The following is a 13453-nucleotide window of genomic DNA, read 5'->3' as shown; positions in this document are numbered from 1 at the left end:
CTTTAAAGTTTGCTTTTGGACTCAGCACAGTGTCTCAGTGAGCTAATCCCTCCCTCCCCCATCAAGCACTGGAAGTCCATATTGGGTGGTAGTTTGTGTCCCAGCTGCTCCACTTCCCACCCAAGCTCCCTGCTTGTGGCCTGGAAAGGCAGAGGACAGCCCAAAGCCTTGGAACCCTGCACCCACATGGGAAACAGAGGAGAAACTTTGAATCAGCTTAGGTCCGGCCATTGCAGCCATTTTGGGAGTGAACTAGCGGACAGATCTTTCTCTCTGTCTTTACTCTCTGTAAATCTACCTTTCCAATAAAAGAAAATAAATCTTTTAAAAAGTTTTCAAAATTTTACTTTTTTTTAGAGATATTACTAATTCATTTATGTATGTATGTATTTCAAAATCAGTGTTACAAAGCTAGGTCTTCATCTATTGGTTTACTCCCCCAAGTGACTACAGTGGCCAGGAATTGAGCCAGGCTGAAGCCAGGAGCTAGCTTCTTCTAGGCCTCCTTCATGAGTGGTGGGGGCTCAAGCCTTTGGGTCATCTTCTGCTACTTTTCCAGGCCATTATAAGGAGCTGAGTTGGAAGTGAAACAGCCAGGATTTTGATGGCTGCTGTGTGGGATGCCTGTGTTGCAGGTAGCAGCTTAGTACTCAATGCCAGCCCCTAAAAGGTTATGGATAAACATTTGACTCAGTAGTTTAGATGCTGGATGTGATGGCCACATTCCATTTTGGAGTGCCTGGGTTCAGTGCTTGGCTGCTGCTCCTGACTCCACCTGGGAAATCCGTATTGAATTTCCTTCTCTAAGCTTTGATCTGGCCCAGTCCTGGTCATTGTGAGCATTTGTGGAGTATTTAATTAACAGATGGATTATCCTCTTGACTCTCCTGAAAACATTAATGATATTTCAACAATATATTTTATACGGAAACCGTTTATCCAACATACAGTTGTATTAATACGGTCATGTGTTGCATAATAACCAGGATACATTCTGAGAATGTGTCATTAGGCGATTTTCTTGCTATACAAACACCACAGTGTGTTCTTACACAAAATAAGATGGCCAAAAGTCACCAGGTGTAGTCCTACCTTGACCAAGACATTGTTGATGAGTACATTGTTATATACCAACAGAGAAGAATCCAATGCAGCAGAAAGATAAGGATCTCCTCTCTGAGTGCTCAAATAGAAGATGTGCAGTCAGATCAAAAAAGTACTTAAATGGCAGTAATTCCCAAAGAATGCATGAGTAAATGTCCTGTCCCTGTTCTGCAAGCTTGTCAGGTTCAGGTCTGTGTCTAGGGGCGGTCTGAAGAGTTATGCAAATCCACAGCCCTTCTCTCTTGCAGCCACCAAATGATCCCCATGGTATCCAGAGAGAAGATCTCATCCTGAGCCTTCGAGCTGTGCTGGCGTCTACATCAAGATTTGCTGAGGTGGGTTTAGGCCAGGTTACTATGGCCCATGCACATTGAAGAAAGAGTAGTAAAAGCATGGAGGTAAACCAAATATGTGGTAAACATTTTAGGTGTGTGACATCGTGCAAGTGTGTTTGTAAGTATCCTCTGGCCTTTGGTGTAGCAAACTTCATCACCTCTTCCTTTAAAATAGTAATCCGATCCCTATATGATGCTATTTGTTTGAGATCCTGTAGCAAGTGTCTTGTGCTCTGGCCACAGCTTGTCAAGAAGCTTAGCTCACAGTTGTAATTCCTGACTTGATTTGGGATCTTGCATGTTGTATCACTACTCATCTCACACTTCACTTCTTTGTCTCCCACAGTTCCTGCTGCCCCTGCTGATTGAGAAGGTGGATTCTGAGATTCTGAGTGCCAAGCTGGATTCTCTGCAGACTCTGGTGAGTACTTTTCTCTTTGTATGATCTGGTTGCCTTTGACCAAGTTATGTGTTCTAAGTATATACATTCTGACAACCAGGGAATGGCTCATGGATATCAGGAGGGGATTACCTCAGAGTTGGGTTTATGTGTTGACCTAAAGTCCCCAGCTGCACATTACGTTGTCCTGTTGTTACCGAATGGTGACCGAGTAAAGGCTGCCAGGACTCCTTTCTTAACTTGTCATGAGTCAGGGGAAGCTCCTGTTCTGTGCTGGGGGTCATGCTGATGAAGTCCTGCTGGCTTTTCTGCTCGGAGGCAAGCTCCTTCCGGTGCAGTTATACTGCAGTAGCTGCCTATCTAGGACGTCTCTGTGCATAGCTAGCTTACACTCTGTTTCCCTTGGCAGAATGCTTGCTGTGCTGTGTATGGACAGAAGGAGCTGAAGGACTTCCTCCCCAGCCTTTGGGCTTCTATCCGCAGAGAGGTGAGTGTGGCTTAATTAATCTCACTGCCATCAGCTACCGGTTGTCAGACGTGAGGGGAAATAAAGCAACTTTTCCTTTTTCCTTTATTATTTCCAGGGCCAAGGTTCTGTTTATGCATGGGTATTCAGTAAGCTAGCAAGGGGACATGCTTCTATTTGAATGACAAAGAGCAGTGTCCTCATGTGAGGGTCAGTACTTGGGGAAAGTACTCAATATCGTTTGCACAGTGCCCACTTTCTGTCACTTTCTCATGGTGCCCCTGGCACTGTGAGGGTAAAGGGGCAGAGGAGAGCTAGGAAAAGGGATCCCAACAGTCACTGCTGAGAGGTGGCATCGTCTCTCTGTGTATGTTGTTTGGACTGAGGACTTGGTGAAGGTGTGCCAGTTGAAGAGACACATTTCCTTTGCTGTGTGCTAAAGCTCTACCTTGTGCCCCACCCCCAAGGAAATCAGCAGAGGATGGGCGGGTCTCGTCTGGTGCAGTGTCACCTCAGTAGCCATGGGATCCCTCCCTGACAGGTGTTCCAGACGGCCAGTGAGCGGGTGGAGGCCGAGGGCCTGGCGGCCCTCCACTCCCTGACTGCGTGTTTGTCTCGCTCTGTGCTGAGGGCTGATGCTGAGGACCTCCTTGACTCCTTCCTTAGCAACGTCCTACAGGGTAATGGGGCCATGGCAGCCAGAGAGGGGAGTGAACACGACAGTTACCATGCCTTAGGGGCCAGTGACTTTCCATATGTAGTCTCCACATATTTGGTGCTATGAGGATGACAGTCCTCCTCTGAATTGAAAATAATTTAAGTGGCGTATGTAGTAGGTATCAGTCTCCAAACTCTGTGGCCTATAGGGGAATCAGGCAATATTAGGCCTACTACACAGGTCTATGATTGCTGCCTCTCTAGACTGCAGGCACCACCTCTGTGAACCGGACATGAAATTGGTGTGGCCCAGTGCCAAACTGTTGCAGGCAGCTGCAGGTGCATCTGCCCGGGCCTGTGACCACATCACCAGCAACACACTACCTTTACTGCTGGAACAGTTCCACAAGCACAGCCAGGTAAGGGGACTGGGGGACTGGGGAGGGTGACGGCACTTGAGCACTTGGGGTCCCTCTCTCCAGGAGAACCCTGAGTTTCTTGGGCCAGATGGTATATCTTGGGTTTTACTGTCAATAGAAGAATACTTCTCCCCATCTCTAGCCTAGTAGGATAGAAATCTTCTACCTAGCCACATTCGCTGATGTCACTACTGCTTAAACCATTCCAGAGCAACCAGCGGCGGACAATCCTTGAAATGATCCTGGGTTTCCTGAAGCTGCAGCAGAAGTGGAGCTATGAAGACAAAGGTGAGGTCACCTTCCAGGTGTGTCCTGGTGAGCACTGTTGTCTACAGGGACAGCAAGGCCAAGAGTGCTGCAGTCTAGAATAGTGGACCTGCTCTTCTGAGGTGGGAGCACAGAAGCTACTTCATGCATCAGACCTGTGTATTGTATATGCCTGTATCAGTGTGTTTCCTGGACACTTGGCACCCCAAGTTTTCCTTGCATCACTAATGGTTAGGGGTGTTGAATGAAAGGACTCCCTTCCAGCCTGTTCTCTCTCTCTTGCTCTCCATAGATGAAAGGCCTCTGAATGCTCTCAAGGACCAGCTGTGCTCCCTGGTGTTCCTGGCCCTGTCAGACCCCAGCACTCAGCTCCAGCTTGTTGGCATCCGTACACTCATGGTGTTGGGTGCCCAGCCAGGTACGTCCTAAGGGACAAGGAAAAAATGAGGGTGTTGGTCGCTTCCTTACAATTCTCTGTCTCAAGCAAACAGCGGGCTCAGTTCCCTCTTCTCACTGCAACTCTGGCTGATTCTGAATTTTCTGATTTTTTGGAAGCATTGTGGTGGCTGCAGGACAAAAGACGTTGTTCATGTTCTTTCCAACTACAGGTCTGTTATCTTCTGAGGACTTGGAACTGGCGGTGGGTCACCTATACAGACTGAGCTTCCTGGAGGAGGATTTTCAGAGCTGGTGAGAATCTAAAGCAGTGAGCTAGGGCATGCTGATCCTTGCCTCTGTATTGGCACCAGCAAACCCAGCAAGGAGCAGGGCACTGTGCTTCTGACCCTTGTTCCCCCCTAGGGCAGGTGGGCTGTGTTTGGCTCTGGCTGCTAACTGGTTGGAGAGATGTGGCACTGCTCTCTCTTTTCTGGGCATTAAGAAGCCCTGTGCTTCCAGGGCTGTAGGTACTTGAGTCTTACTCTTTAGCAAGTTCTGCCTTGGGAGCACATGCTCCTGGATTTGTCTCGCAGGCCTAGGCAAGCAGTGGTGGCGAGGGCTCAGCTGATGCTGTTGTGCTTTGTGCCCCCAGCAGGGCGGCAGCACTGGAAGCATCAGGCACCCTAGCCACACTCTACCCTGTGGCCTTCAGCAGCCACCTACTGCCCAAGATTGCTGAGGAGCTGTGTACAGGTATGTGCCACTTAGCTTTGCTGCCCGCCCCTTCCCAGCAAGGCTCTGGAGCCCCTCCTGCTCGCCATCACGGTGCAGCCTTCTCTCCCGGTTGCTTTTAGGAGAGTCAGACGTGGCTCAACAGGATGGGCCCACCAAATGCTGCCGGCATCTGCACTGTCTTCAAGCTCTGTCTGCTGTTTCAACACATCCCAGTCTTGTCAGGGAGACACTACCTCTGCTGCTGCGGCACCTTGGCCAGATGAACAAAGGTAACCTGCCAGGAATCCTAGGCAAGGTCCCAGGCAAGGTCCCAGGCCAGCTAGGGACCTCTAGCCAGGTTCGCGAGTTGTTGGCTGTGACAGTGTTCTGATTGTAGCTAGACATAAGATTAGAATAGTCATCTTTTAAAATATGTAGATGGCCTGGGCCTCAGTGAAGTTGAATTAGTCTATGAGAAGGGATGGGACTTAGGCAACCATAACTGGTAAAGAATCTAGGTGATCTTCATGAAGCTTCACAATTGAAAAGCACCATCTTGGGCCTGGTGTGGTGGCCTAGTGGCTAAAGTCCTCATCTTGAACACACCGGGATCCCATATGGGCACCAGTTCTAATCCCGGCAGCCCCGCTTCCCATACAGCTCCCTGCCTGTGGCCTGGGAAAGCAGTCGAGGACAGCCCAAAGCCTTGGGACCCTGCACCCATGTGGGAGACCCGGAAGAGCTTCTGGTCCCGGCTTCAGATCAGCGCAGTACCGGCCATTGCGCTCACTTGGGGAGCGAATCATTGGACGGAAGATCTTTGTCTCTGTCTCTGCTCCTCTCTGTATATCTGACTTTCCAATAAAAACAAATAAATTTTTAAAAAAATAGATGGTACTTTTCTTTTTTAATTTTAATTTTGTTTAAAGCTTTATTTATTTTTATTGGAAAGTCAGATATACAGAGAGGAGAGACAGAGAGAAAGATCTTTTGTCTACTGATTCACTCTCCAGGTGGCCGCACAACGGCTGGAATTGAGCTGATCTAAAGCCAGGAGCCAGGAGAGCTTCCTCTGGGTCTCCCATGTGGGTGCAGGGTCCCAAAGCTTTGGGCTGTCCTTGACTGCTTTCCCAGGCCACAGACAGGGAGCTGGATGGGAAGAGGGGCCACAGGGACATGAACTGGTGCCCATATGGGATGCTGGTGTGTGCAAGATAAGGACTTTACCCACTAGGCTACTGTGCTGGGCCCAGCACCATGTTTTTTTAAAGATTTATTTGTCTGTCTATATTGGAAAGGCACTTTTTTTAAAAGGTTTATTTTTTATTTGGAAAATTTGATTTACAGAAAGGAGGAAAGACAGAGAGGAACGCCTTCCGTCCACTGGTTCACTCTCCAAGGGGCTATAACCGCCAGAGCTGAGCCAATCCAAAGTCAGCAGCCAAGAACTTCTTATGGGTCTCCCACATAGGTGCAGTGTCCTAAGACTATGGGCTGTCCTCAGCTGCTTTTCCCAGGCTACAAGCAGGGAACTGGATGGAAAATGGGGCAGCTGGGATATAAACCAGCGCCCATATGGAATTCCAGCAGATAGAAAGCGAGGACTTCAGCCACTAGGCTATCACACCAGAGAAAGGCACATTTTTACAAAGAGAAGGAAAGACAGAAAGCTCTTTCATCTATTGGTTCACTCCCCAAGTGGCTGTAATGGCCAGAGCTGAGCTAAATTGAAACCAGGAAGTTCTTTAGGGTCTCCCACAAGGGTGCAGGGCCCCAAGGCTTTGATCCATCCTCTGCTGCCCTCCAAGGCACAAGCAGGGAGCTGGATGGGATCCAACCAGCGCCTGTATGGGATCCCGGCACCTGAAAGGGGAAGATCAGTCACTTGAGCCATGTGCCGGGCCCAGAAAAGCTCCATTCTGAAGGCTGTGGTGCTCAGATGTGCAGTCCGCCAGCAGCGTAGGCATCACCTGGAAGCTTGTCACAAGTGCAGGCCCTCACTGATCAGAAGCTGCATTTTCACAGATCTGATACCTGGTGGGTGCCCTCAGATCTGAGTGGCATTGCTGCCTGGCAAGTCAGAGCAGCTGTTGCTCCTGGGAACCTATGCATGGTCACCACGGAGCTTCACGTACCTAAGCTCCCCACTATGGATGCCCAGGCCTGGTGAGCAGATCCAGGTGCACGGTGCATGGCTCTTAATGAAGCAGCTGATACATAGCGGAAAGAACACTCTGTTTGATTCTAGACCGGGAAAAAACCACTGATATTTTCATTGGTCCTCCTTTATGAAGTGGGAGAAATGGTACTTCTACAGTTAAGAAAAATAAAGAAGGTTGCTGAATAGATGAAAAAGAGTAACCAAGAGACAAATGATTCTACCCTTCAGTAAGATTCTTTTGGTCTCCCTAGTCATTCATATTTGATTATTTTTCTTATCTCCTGTAAGTGCTGTTCAGCAAACCTCGTAAGTGAACACCAACTTTCTCACCACAGGAAATATGGTAGCAGGATCTAATGAAGTTATTGCCGTCTGTCAGAGCCTCCAGCAGGTGGCAGAAAAATGCCAGCAGGACCCTGAGAGTTGCTGGTATTTCCACCAGACAGCCATCCCTTGCCTGCTTGCCCTGGCTGTGCAGGCTTCCATGCCAGGTAACTCCCCACTGGTCCTTTCAGCCTGTGGGAATTCTGCCTTTCATCGGTGTTGAGAGCACCATGACCCTCTGGGCATCCGTGGTCTGTGTCTTGTATCCTTAAAGGCTTATTCTGAATCCTTTATTCCCAGGATGAGAGCTCACTTGAGAAAAGCGTGACCAGTAGCAAGAACCAGGATCCAACCAGTGTTAACAGTATTTTTTTTTAAATGCACACACCGTTTGCCTCTGTAACTGCCACATCATTTGTTTAGCTAGGGTTCAGCCCTGGAGTCGAGCGGACCAGGGTTGGTTTTATCTTCAGGCCTGCCACTTCCTAGGCTTCACTGTCTCCACTTAGGAGCCTGCAGTAATATCTGCATCACAAAGTCGTTACTAAGGATTAAATAAGATGGTGCATAGTGCCTGGCCACACAGTAAGTGCTCTGTGTGGTGGTTGCTATAAATAGTAAGAGCCCATAAAGACAAATCCATGTCATTGTTAAGTTTTAGAAGACCAGCAGTACTACTGCATTATTTAAGATTTTCATATTTGAGGGAGTTTGCCCATCTGCTGGTTCTCTCTCTAAATGGCTGCAGTAGCTAGGTAGGGTTGGCCAGGCTGAAGCCAAGACCAGGTATTCAGGACAGGCCTCCCACGCGGTCGCAGGGACTCAAGCACTTAAGCCATCACCTGCTGCCTCTCTGCCTGTGTAATAGCAGGAAGCTGGACTCGGGAGCAAAGCAAACTCGAACCCAGGCATCCCAAATGGTACATCAGAAAGTACTATTTCTGATGTTAGGAACATTCATATTGACTTTATTTTCCCTAGTTACCTAGCCTAAAGGCTGTGTTCAGTATTCTCAGGAGCTCTGTCCAGCCCCATGTCAAACCATTCCTGCTTCTCCTACCTTGTGGATTCCTGGGGTTAAGGCAGTGCCACAGGACAGTTGAGCCCAGGGCAGGATGACCATAACTAACCACTCAGATCTCTGAAATGTAGTGGTGGCCTTAGGGTTCTGGTTACATGTCTTGCATTGGTTTCGTTTTGCAGAGAATGAGCCCTCTGTTCTGAGCAAAGTGCTACTGGAGGATGAGGTTTTGGTCGCCATGGTGTCCGTCATCAGCACTGCCACCACCCATCTGAACCCTGAGTGAGTGTGATCCTAAATACAGCCTGAACCTAGGAAGGGTAGTGCTCCTGGGAAGAAACACTAGGTAGCAAGCCAGCTAGTCATCTGTCCTTTAACCCACATTTAAATGTGAAAGAGGTTACTTGGCTTTGCTGACAAAACAAAAGTAAGGCACTGTATGTATCACCATGGAATATGGTGGTGATGAGCCATGGACCAGTGGTACTTAGCTGTGGATATGCCTAAAAATCGGCTGTAGATGAGGTTTATGGATAGAGTTCTTACTAGATTGGAAGGTTTTGTTTTGTTTTTTAAGATTTATTTTTATTGGAAAGTCAGATCTTTAGAGGAGGAGAGACAAAGAAGTTCTTCCATCAGTTCACTCCCCAAGTGGCCACAACGGCCAGTGTTTAGCCAATCTGAAACCAGGAGCCAGGAGCTTCTTCCAGGTCTCCCACGCAGGTGCAGGGTCGCAAGGATTTGGGCTGTCCTAGACTGCCTTCCCAGGCCACAAGCAGGGAGCTGGATGGGAAACAGGGCCACCAGGATTAGAACTGGCGCCAATTTGCGATACTGGTGTGTGCAAGGCAAGGACTTTAGCCACCAGGCTACTGCGCCGGACCCTAGATTGGAAGCTTTAAGAGGAATTAGACCTGTCTGTTCTACAGCTTTATCACCAAGACTTGTTAGAATGGGAGTGGTCTCTGACACATGCTATTAGCCAAGTTAACGTGTGGAATACACAAGTGGTCACAGTCTGTCCCATTGGCTCAGTGGCCCTAATGTGACACCTACCTAGGGTGAAAAGCATTGCTGTGGTGGGGCGAGGTGCCTCACAACCCTGGTTCCTTGGTAAGGCCTAGTACTCTACCCCAGGTTAGCTGCCCAGAGTGTCTCCTGCATTGTGCCCCTCTTCTTGGATGGCAACACCTCCTTTCTGCCGGAGAATAGTTTCCCAAGCAAATTCCAGCCATTCCAGGTGAGCTTGATGGATCAGATGAGCTTAGAACTTCCTTCAAACTTAGATTAATCTGGGACAGTTGTACATCACACAGGCCTGATGGGGCTGCTGTTCCTCTGCAGGATGGCCGCCCAGAGCAGAGGCGGCTGGTTGCACTGCTTATGGCCTTTGTCTGCTCCCTGCCTCGAGAGGTAAGTGAGCATATCTGCACAGTTACACAAGGGGGGAGGATTCCAGATGATCTGTGGGCTAAACTTGGCCATGGGCTGAAATGATCTTGTAGTTGACCTTCCAGAGATGTTGGATTTTGTCACCCTGCTCCTTGCTACCACCTGTTTCAGGATCCATTACATGCCAGCTTTTCTGTAGGTGGAAATTCCTCAACTGAACCAACTCATGCGGGAGCTATTGGAACTGAGCTGCTGTCCAGGCTGCCCCTTCTCCTCCACAGCTGCTGCCAAGTGCTTTGCAGGACTCCTCAACAAGCACCCTGCAGGTACTGGCATGAAACTGGCCTGGGAGTCTCCCAGAATCACTCCAAGTTCACTTATTTTAAACAAGGAACTTACAGTGACGTAACAGGGCTACATCAAGACCAGGGTCAGGCAAAGCACACAGAACCTAACAAAAGACTGCTCTATCTGGTTTGACCACCTGGAGGCACTGCTGTGATGGTGCTTTTTTGGAAGCACTAGCACCCCTGCATTATGAAAATACCAGGCCTCAGGCTGGAGTCATTTTTTTTCCATAGACAAGATGTTATATACTTTTCTAACAGCTTCTCAAGGAACTCTGCACTTAAAACCATTTATCTCCTAATTATTTAAAGAAAGACTGTAGTCCTTGCATCAGCTTTTCTCCCTTGCTTTTAGGGCAGCAATTAGATGAATTCCTCCAGCTGGCTGTGGACACAGTGGAGGCGAGCCTGGGCTCCGGGCCATCTCGTAAGGAGGCCTTCACACTGCTGCTGTGGGTAAGCAGGAGGAATGGACAGTGGCTGGACACAGCCATCACATCTGGTTCAGTGTGATGGCCTTACCTGACCCTGAGCCATAAGCAGTTGCATCTAAGGGTCCTGGGAGTTGGGAGTGTCCTGCCTTGACTGCGTGTTCTCTACAGGTAACAAAGGCACTTGTGCTAAGGTACCATCCTCTCAGCTCCTGCCTTACAACCCGGGTAAGTCCTGCCTGGAGACTGGAGAACCCTGGGCGAAAGCCTATGTCCCCATTGAACCACAAAGATTCTCTCTCTCTCTCCAGCTCATGGGCCTTCTGAGTGATCCAGAACTAGGCCCAGCAGCAGCTGATGGCTTTTCTCTGCTCATGTCTGACTGCACTGACGTGTTGACTCGCGCTGGCCATGCTGAAGTTCGGATCATGTTCCGCCAGCGGTTCTTCACAGACAATGTGCCTGCTTTAGTCCAGGGTTTCCATGCTGCTACCCAAGGTGAGGAGAGTTTCAAAGGCCCTGAATGCTTCTTTAGAATTACACCTAGGTTCTTGCTCCACTTTTTCCCCAGGTGGATATGTTTTGCTCTAGTCCCTGCCAATCTCTGTAGCTAATGGTTCAGCCTTGTCAAGAGATTGGAGTTCAGTTATTAAGCTGGATGTCTAAGCCTGTGATCTTCCCTGAGGTTTTTCATTCTTTACAGATGTGAAGCCAAACTACCTGAAGGGCTTGTCCCATGTCCTTAACAGGCTGCCCAAGCCTGTGCTCTTGCCAGAGCTGCCCACAGTAAGTCCTGCAGTAGGAGGGAGCTTTGCAGCAGGGCTCACAGGAGTGGCAGAGGATCAGCCAGGACAGCCTGCTCATCAGCACGCTTCCCATTGTCCCTTAGCTCCTCTCCTTGCTGTTGGAGGCCCTGTCCTGCTCCGACTGTGTGGTCCAGCTCTCCACCCTCAGCTGCCTTCAGCCTCTTCTGCTGGAAGCCCCCCAGGTCATGAGTCTTCACGTTGACACCCTTGTCACCAAGTTTCTGGACCTCAGCTCCAGCCCTTCCATGGTACGTGGGGCCCTAGCAGCTCTCCTGCAGCCGCTCTTCTTGGCCTTCCTCTAAAGTCCTATCTCATGGTAATGTTCCAGGCTGTCCGGATTGCTGCTCTACAGTGCATGCATGCTCTCACTCGCCTGCCCACATCGGTGGTAAGCCTCTCACCTATCTCCCTGGCCTGCTAGAAAGTACCTTTTGGTCTTAGTCAAGTGGGATTAGCCATGTTACTGTTATAGTTAGGAAAGAATCTTGTTCCTTGGGCATGAAATGGACCCAGGAAATCCTGACCACAGAATGACCATGTTGTCCCTCTGAATCAAAAAGGGATCAGACACGTTTGGCTTTCTTTGACATTAGCTGTACAAAAAGTGGCACCCAGTTGCTTTGGCCGAATAAGACTAAACTTACTTCTGCCTACACAGTTGCTGCCCTACAAACCACAGGTGATCCGAGCCTTAGCCAAACCCCTAGATGATAAGAAGAGACTGGTGCGCAAAGAGGCTGTGGCAGCCAGGGGAGAGTGGTGAGTGTTTGGTCCTGGGTGAGAATGGGATAGGCCTCATGCCAATATTGTTAACATTGTTCCTGCTTGTAGGTTTCTGCTGGGGAGCCCTGGCAGCTGAGCCCTCAGTCCTGACCTAGACTGTTCAACGGACAATCTCACCTGGAATTAACTCTCAGCCATCCTGCTCAAGGAAGGGAGGCTGGTGGCCTCTGACTTCCCCACGGACACAACACAAATGCCGGGCCTCTGCTGCATGACTGTACAAGAAACCTAGCAGTCATGGCTTCTCATGGCTTCATGATGTAACCAAGCATGAAACGACTTGGGTTTCAAGAAACGTCTTAGGCTGTGTGACCTCTCCATTTCTGTTGAGGAAAGGGAGATCACTGTTGAGGGTGAATGCAGATGAGAATGGCCCAAGAACCAGGGATGGAGGACAAGTGTATACCTGCTGAATAAAGATTTCTTTTGGTAATGGGACTGTCAGATATTTTCCCCACCCTACATGTACCTCAGTAACATATACCCAGGTGCCAGTAACCAAAAGTAGAGAAACAGGAAAGGCATGGGAGGTATGGCCAGCATGCCTGCTCATCAGGCCTTGACCCTGACCTTCCAGTGAGTGAGGCAGAGTGAAGAGCTACATGTCTTTACAAACCACTTTTATTTGCTCCCTTCAGTAACGTGAGAAGTGGCAGTGATCCCAGTGGCAAGCCTGGTGATGTGCCCTATTGAGACCATGAACTTGGTTGTACCAGCCAGATGCTTTCTCAGACAGCAAGTGAAAGAGGTGGTGCCCAAGGCCAACGCTGCCACCTGAAGCAGTCAGGGTCAGCACCGGCAAGGTGGCTAGCTGCCTGACCCCTGGCGTGGGGCTGGAATTTCTGTTTGCCTGAGTAAAGGAGTGTCAGTTCTGGGACTTCTCCATGACATATGCTTCTGCAGTGGCCAAAAGATTGGTCCTGGAGTTGTCCATACACGGTACACTAAGGCAGGCTCATGGGCTCTTTGATCAGAGATGGCAAGAAATGCTGCCCTTGGAGACCCATGAGACACCATCAATGTAGGAAGCAAAATGAATGCTTCAGCTGAGGCTGGCACAGTCCAGCTCACACAGCCATCACAGAGGCTGAATGAGCAGCCACCCAAGGCGGTGGCTCCCAGAGCATTCCGTTCCCATGGGGCAGGTGACTAGAAGGCAACAGCACCCGGGTAAGCCAATGCCTACAAGAAAGAAATGTCTGCTTGAGTTCCATCCTTCCTATTCAAACTTCTCAACACCACCAAGACAAAGGTAACAGTTATAATTTGCTGCACCCAGGTTATCAGTCAATACACTCTCGCGCTTTGAAGGGGCTACTGCAAGCGCAGTGGTAGGCGGAGGGGATGGAACAGGGTAGGGAGGCTGGAAGGCACTTGAGGTCATCTGGTCATTACTGCCTCAGGAACTGCACTATCAGCAATGAGCTCGCCAAGGTGGGACAGCTAGC

General features: G+C 49.4%; 2 protein-coding genes across 12 annotated transcripts in view; one reads left to right on the top strand and one right to left on the bottom strand.

Annotated features, from left to right (window-relative positions):
• MMS19 (MMS19 homolog, cytosolic iron-sulfur assembly component) overlaps positions 1–12438 on the top strand; it is a 32669-nt gene extending 20231 nt beyond the window's left edge. For 2 of the 4 annotated variants that reach the window (XM_004579997.4, XM_058671448.1), the window contains 23 exons: positions 1353–1439; positions 1786–1860; positions 2249–2326; positions 2847–2985; positions 3227–3381; positions 3591–3669; positions 3941–4066; positions 4257–4338; positions 4679–4779; positions 4881–5030; positions 7237–7392; positions 8429–8528; positions 9384–9486; positions 9591–9659; positions 9838–9964; positions 10341–10441; positions 10588–10644; positions 10728–10914; positions 11120–11202; positions 11306–11470; positions 11551–11610; positions 11881–11981; positions 12054–12438. In XM_004579997.4, coding sequence (XP_004580054.2) covers positions 1353–1439; positions 1786–1860; positions 2249–2326; positions 2847–2985; positions 3227–3381; positions 3591–3669; positions 3941–4066; positions 4257–4338; positions 4679–4779; positions 4881–5030; positions 7237–7392; positions 8429–8528; positions 9384–9486; positions 9591–9659; positions 9838–9964; positions 10341–10441; positions 10588–10644; positions 10728–10914; positions 11120–11202; positions 11306–11470; positions 11551–11610; positions 11881–11981; positions 12054–12081 — 2409 coding nt within the window. In that variant the 3' untranslated portion in view covers positions 12082–12438. Of the gene's footprint in view, positions 1–1352; positions 1440–1785; positions 1861–2248; positions 2327–2846; positions 2986–3226; positions 3382–3590; positions 3670–3940; positions 4067–4256; positions 4339–4678; positions 4780–4880; positions 5031–7236; positions 7393–8428; positions 8529–9383; positions 9487–9590; positions 9660–9837; positions 9965–10340; positions 10442–10587; positions 10645–10727; positions 10915–11119; positions 11203–11305; positions 11471–11550; positions 11611–11880; positions 11982–12053 lie in introns of those variants that run through there. The other 2 variants (XM_012925442.3, XM_058671449.1) reach the window with 2 other exon arrangements.
• The window catches only part of ZDHHC16 (zinc finger DHHC-type palmitoyltransferase 16), a 29358-nt gene that overhangs the window by 6170 nt on the left and 9735 nt on the right, over positions 1–13453 (bottom strand). For 6 of the 8 annotated variants that reach the window (XM_004579998.2, XM_004580000.2, XM_058671452.1 and 3 more), the window contains one exon: positions 12609–13187. The exons of the other annotated variants lie outside the window; for them this stretch is intronic. In XM_004579998.2, coding sequence (XP_004580055.2) covers positions 13073–13187 — 115 coding nt within the window. In that variant the 3' untranslated portion in view covers positions 12609–13072. Of the gene's footprint in view, positions 1–12608; positions 13188–13453 lie in introns of those variants that run through there. 8 annotated transcript variants of the gene reach the window in all.

Source organism: Ochotona princeps, chromosome 13 (assembly GCF_030435755.1).
Source record: "Ochotona princeps isolate mOchPri1 chromosome 13, mOchPri1.hap1, whole genome shotgun sequence".
NCBI lineage: Eukaryota > Metazoa > Chordata > Mammalia > Lagomorpha > Ochotonidae > Ochotona > Ochotona princeps.
The sequence above is the reverse complement of the archived record's forward strand: the minus strand, read 5'-3'. Positions and strand labels throughout refer to the sequence as shown.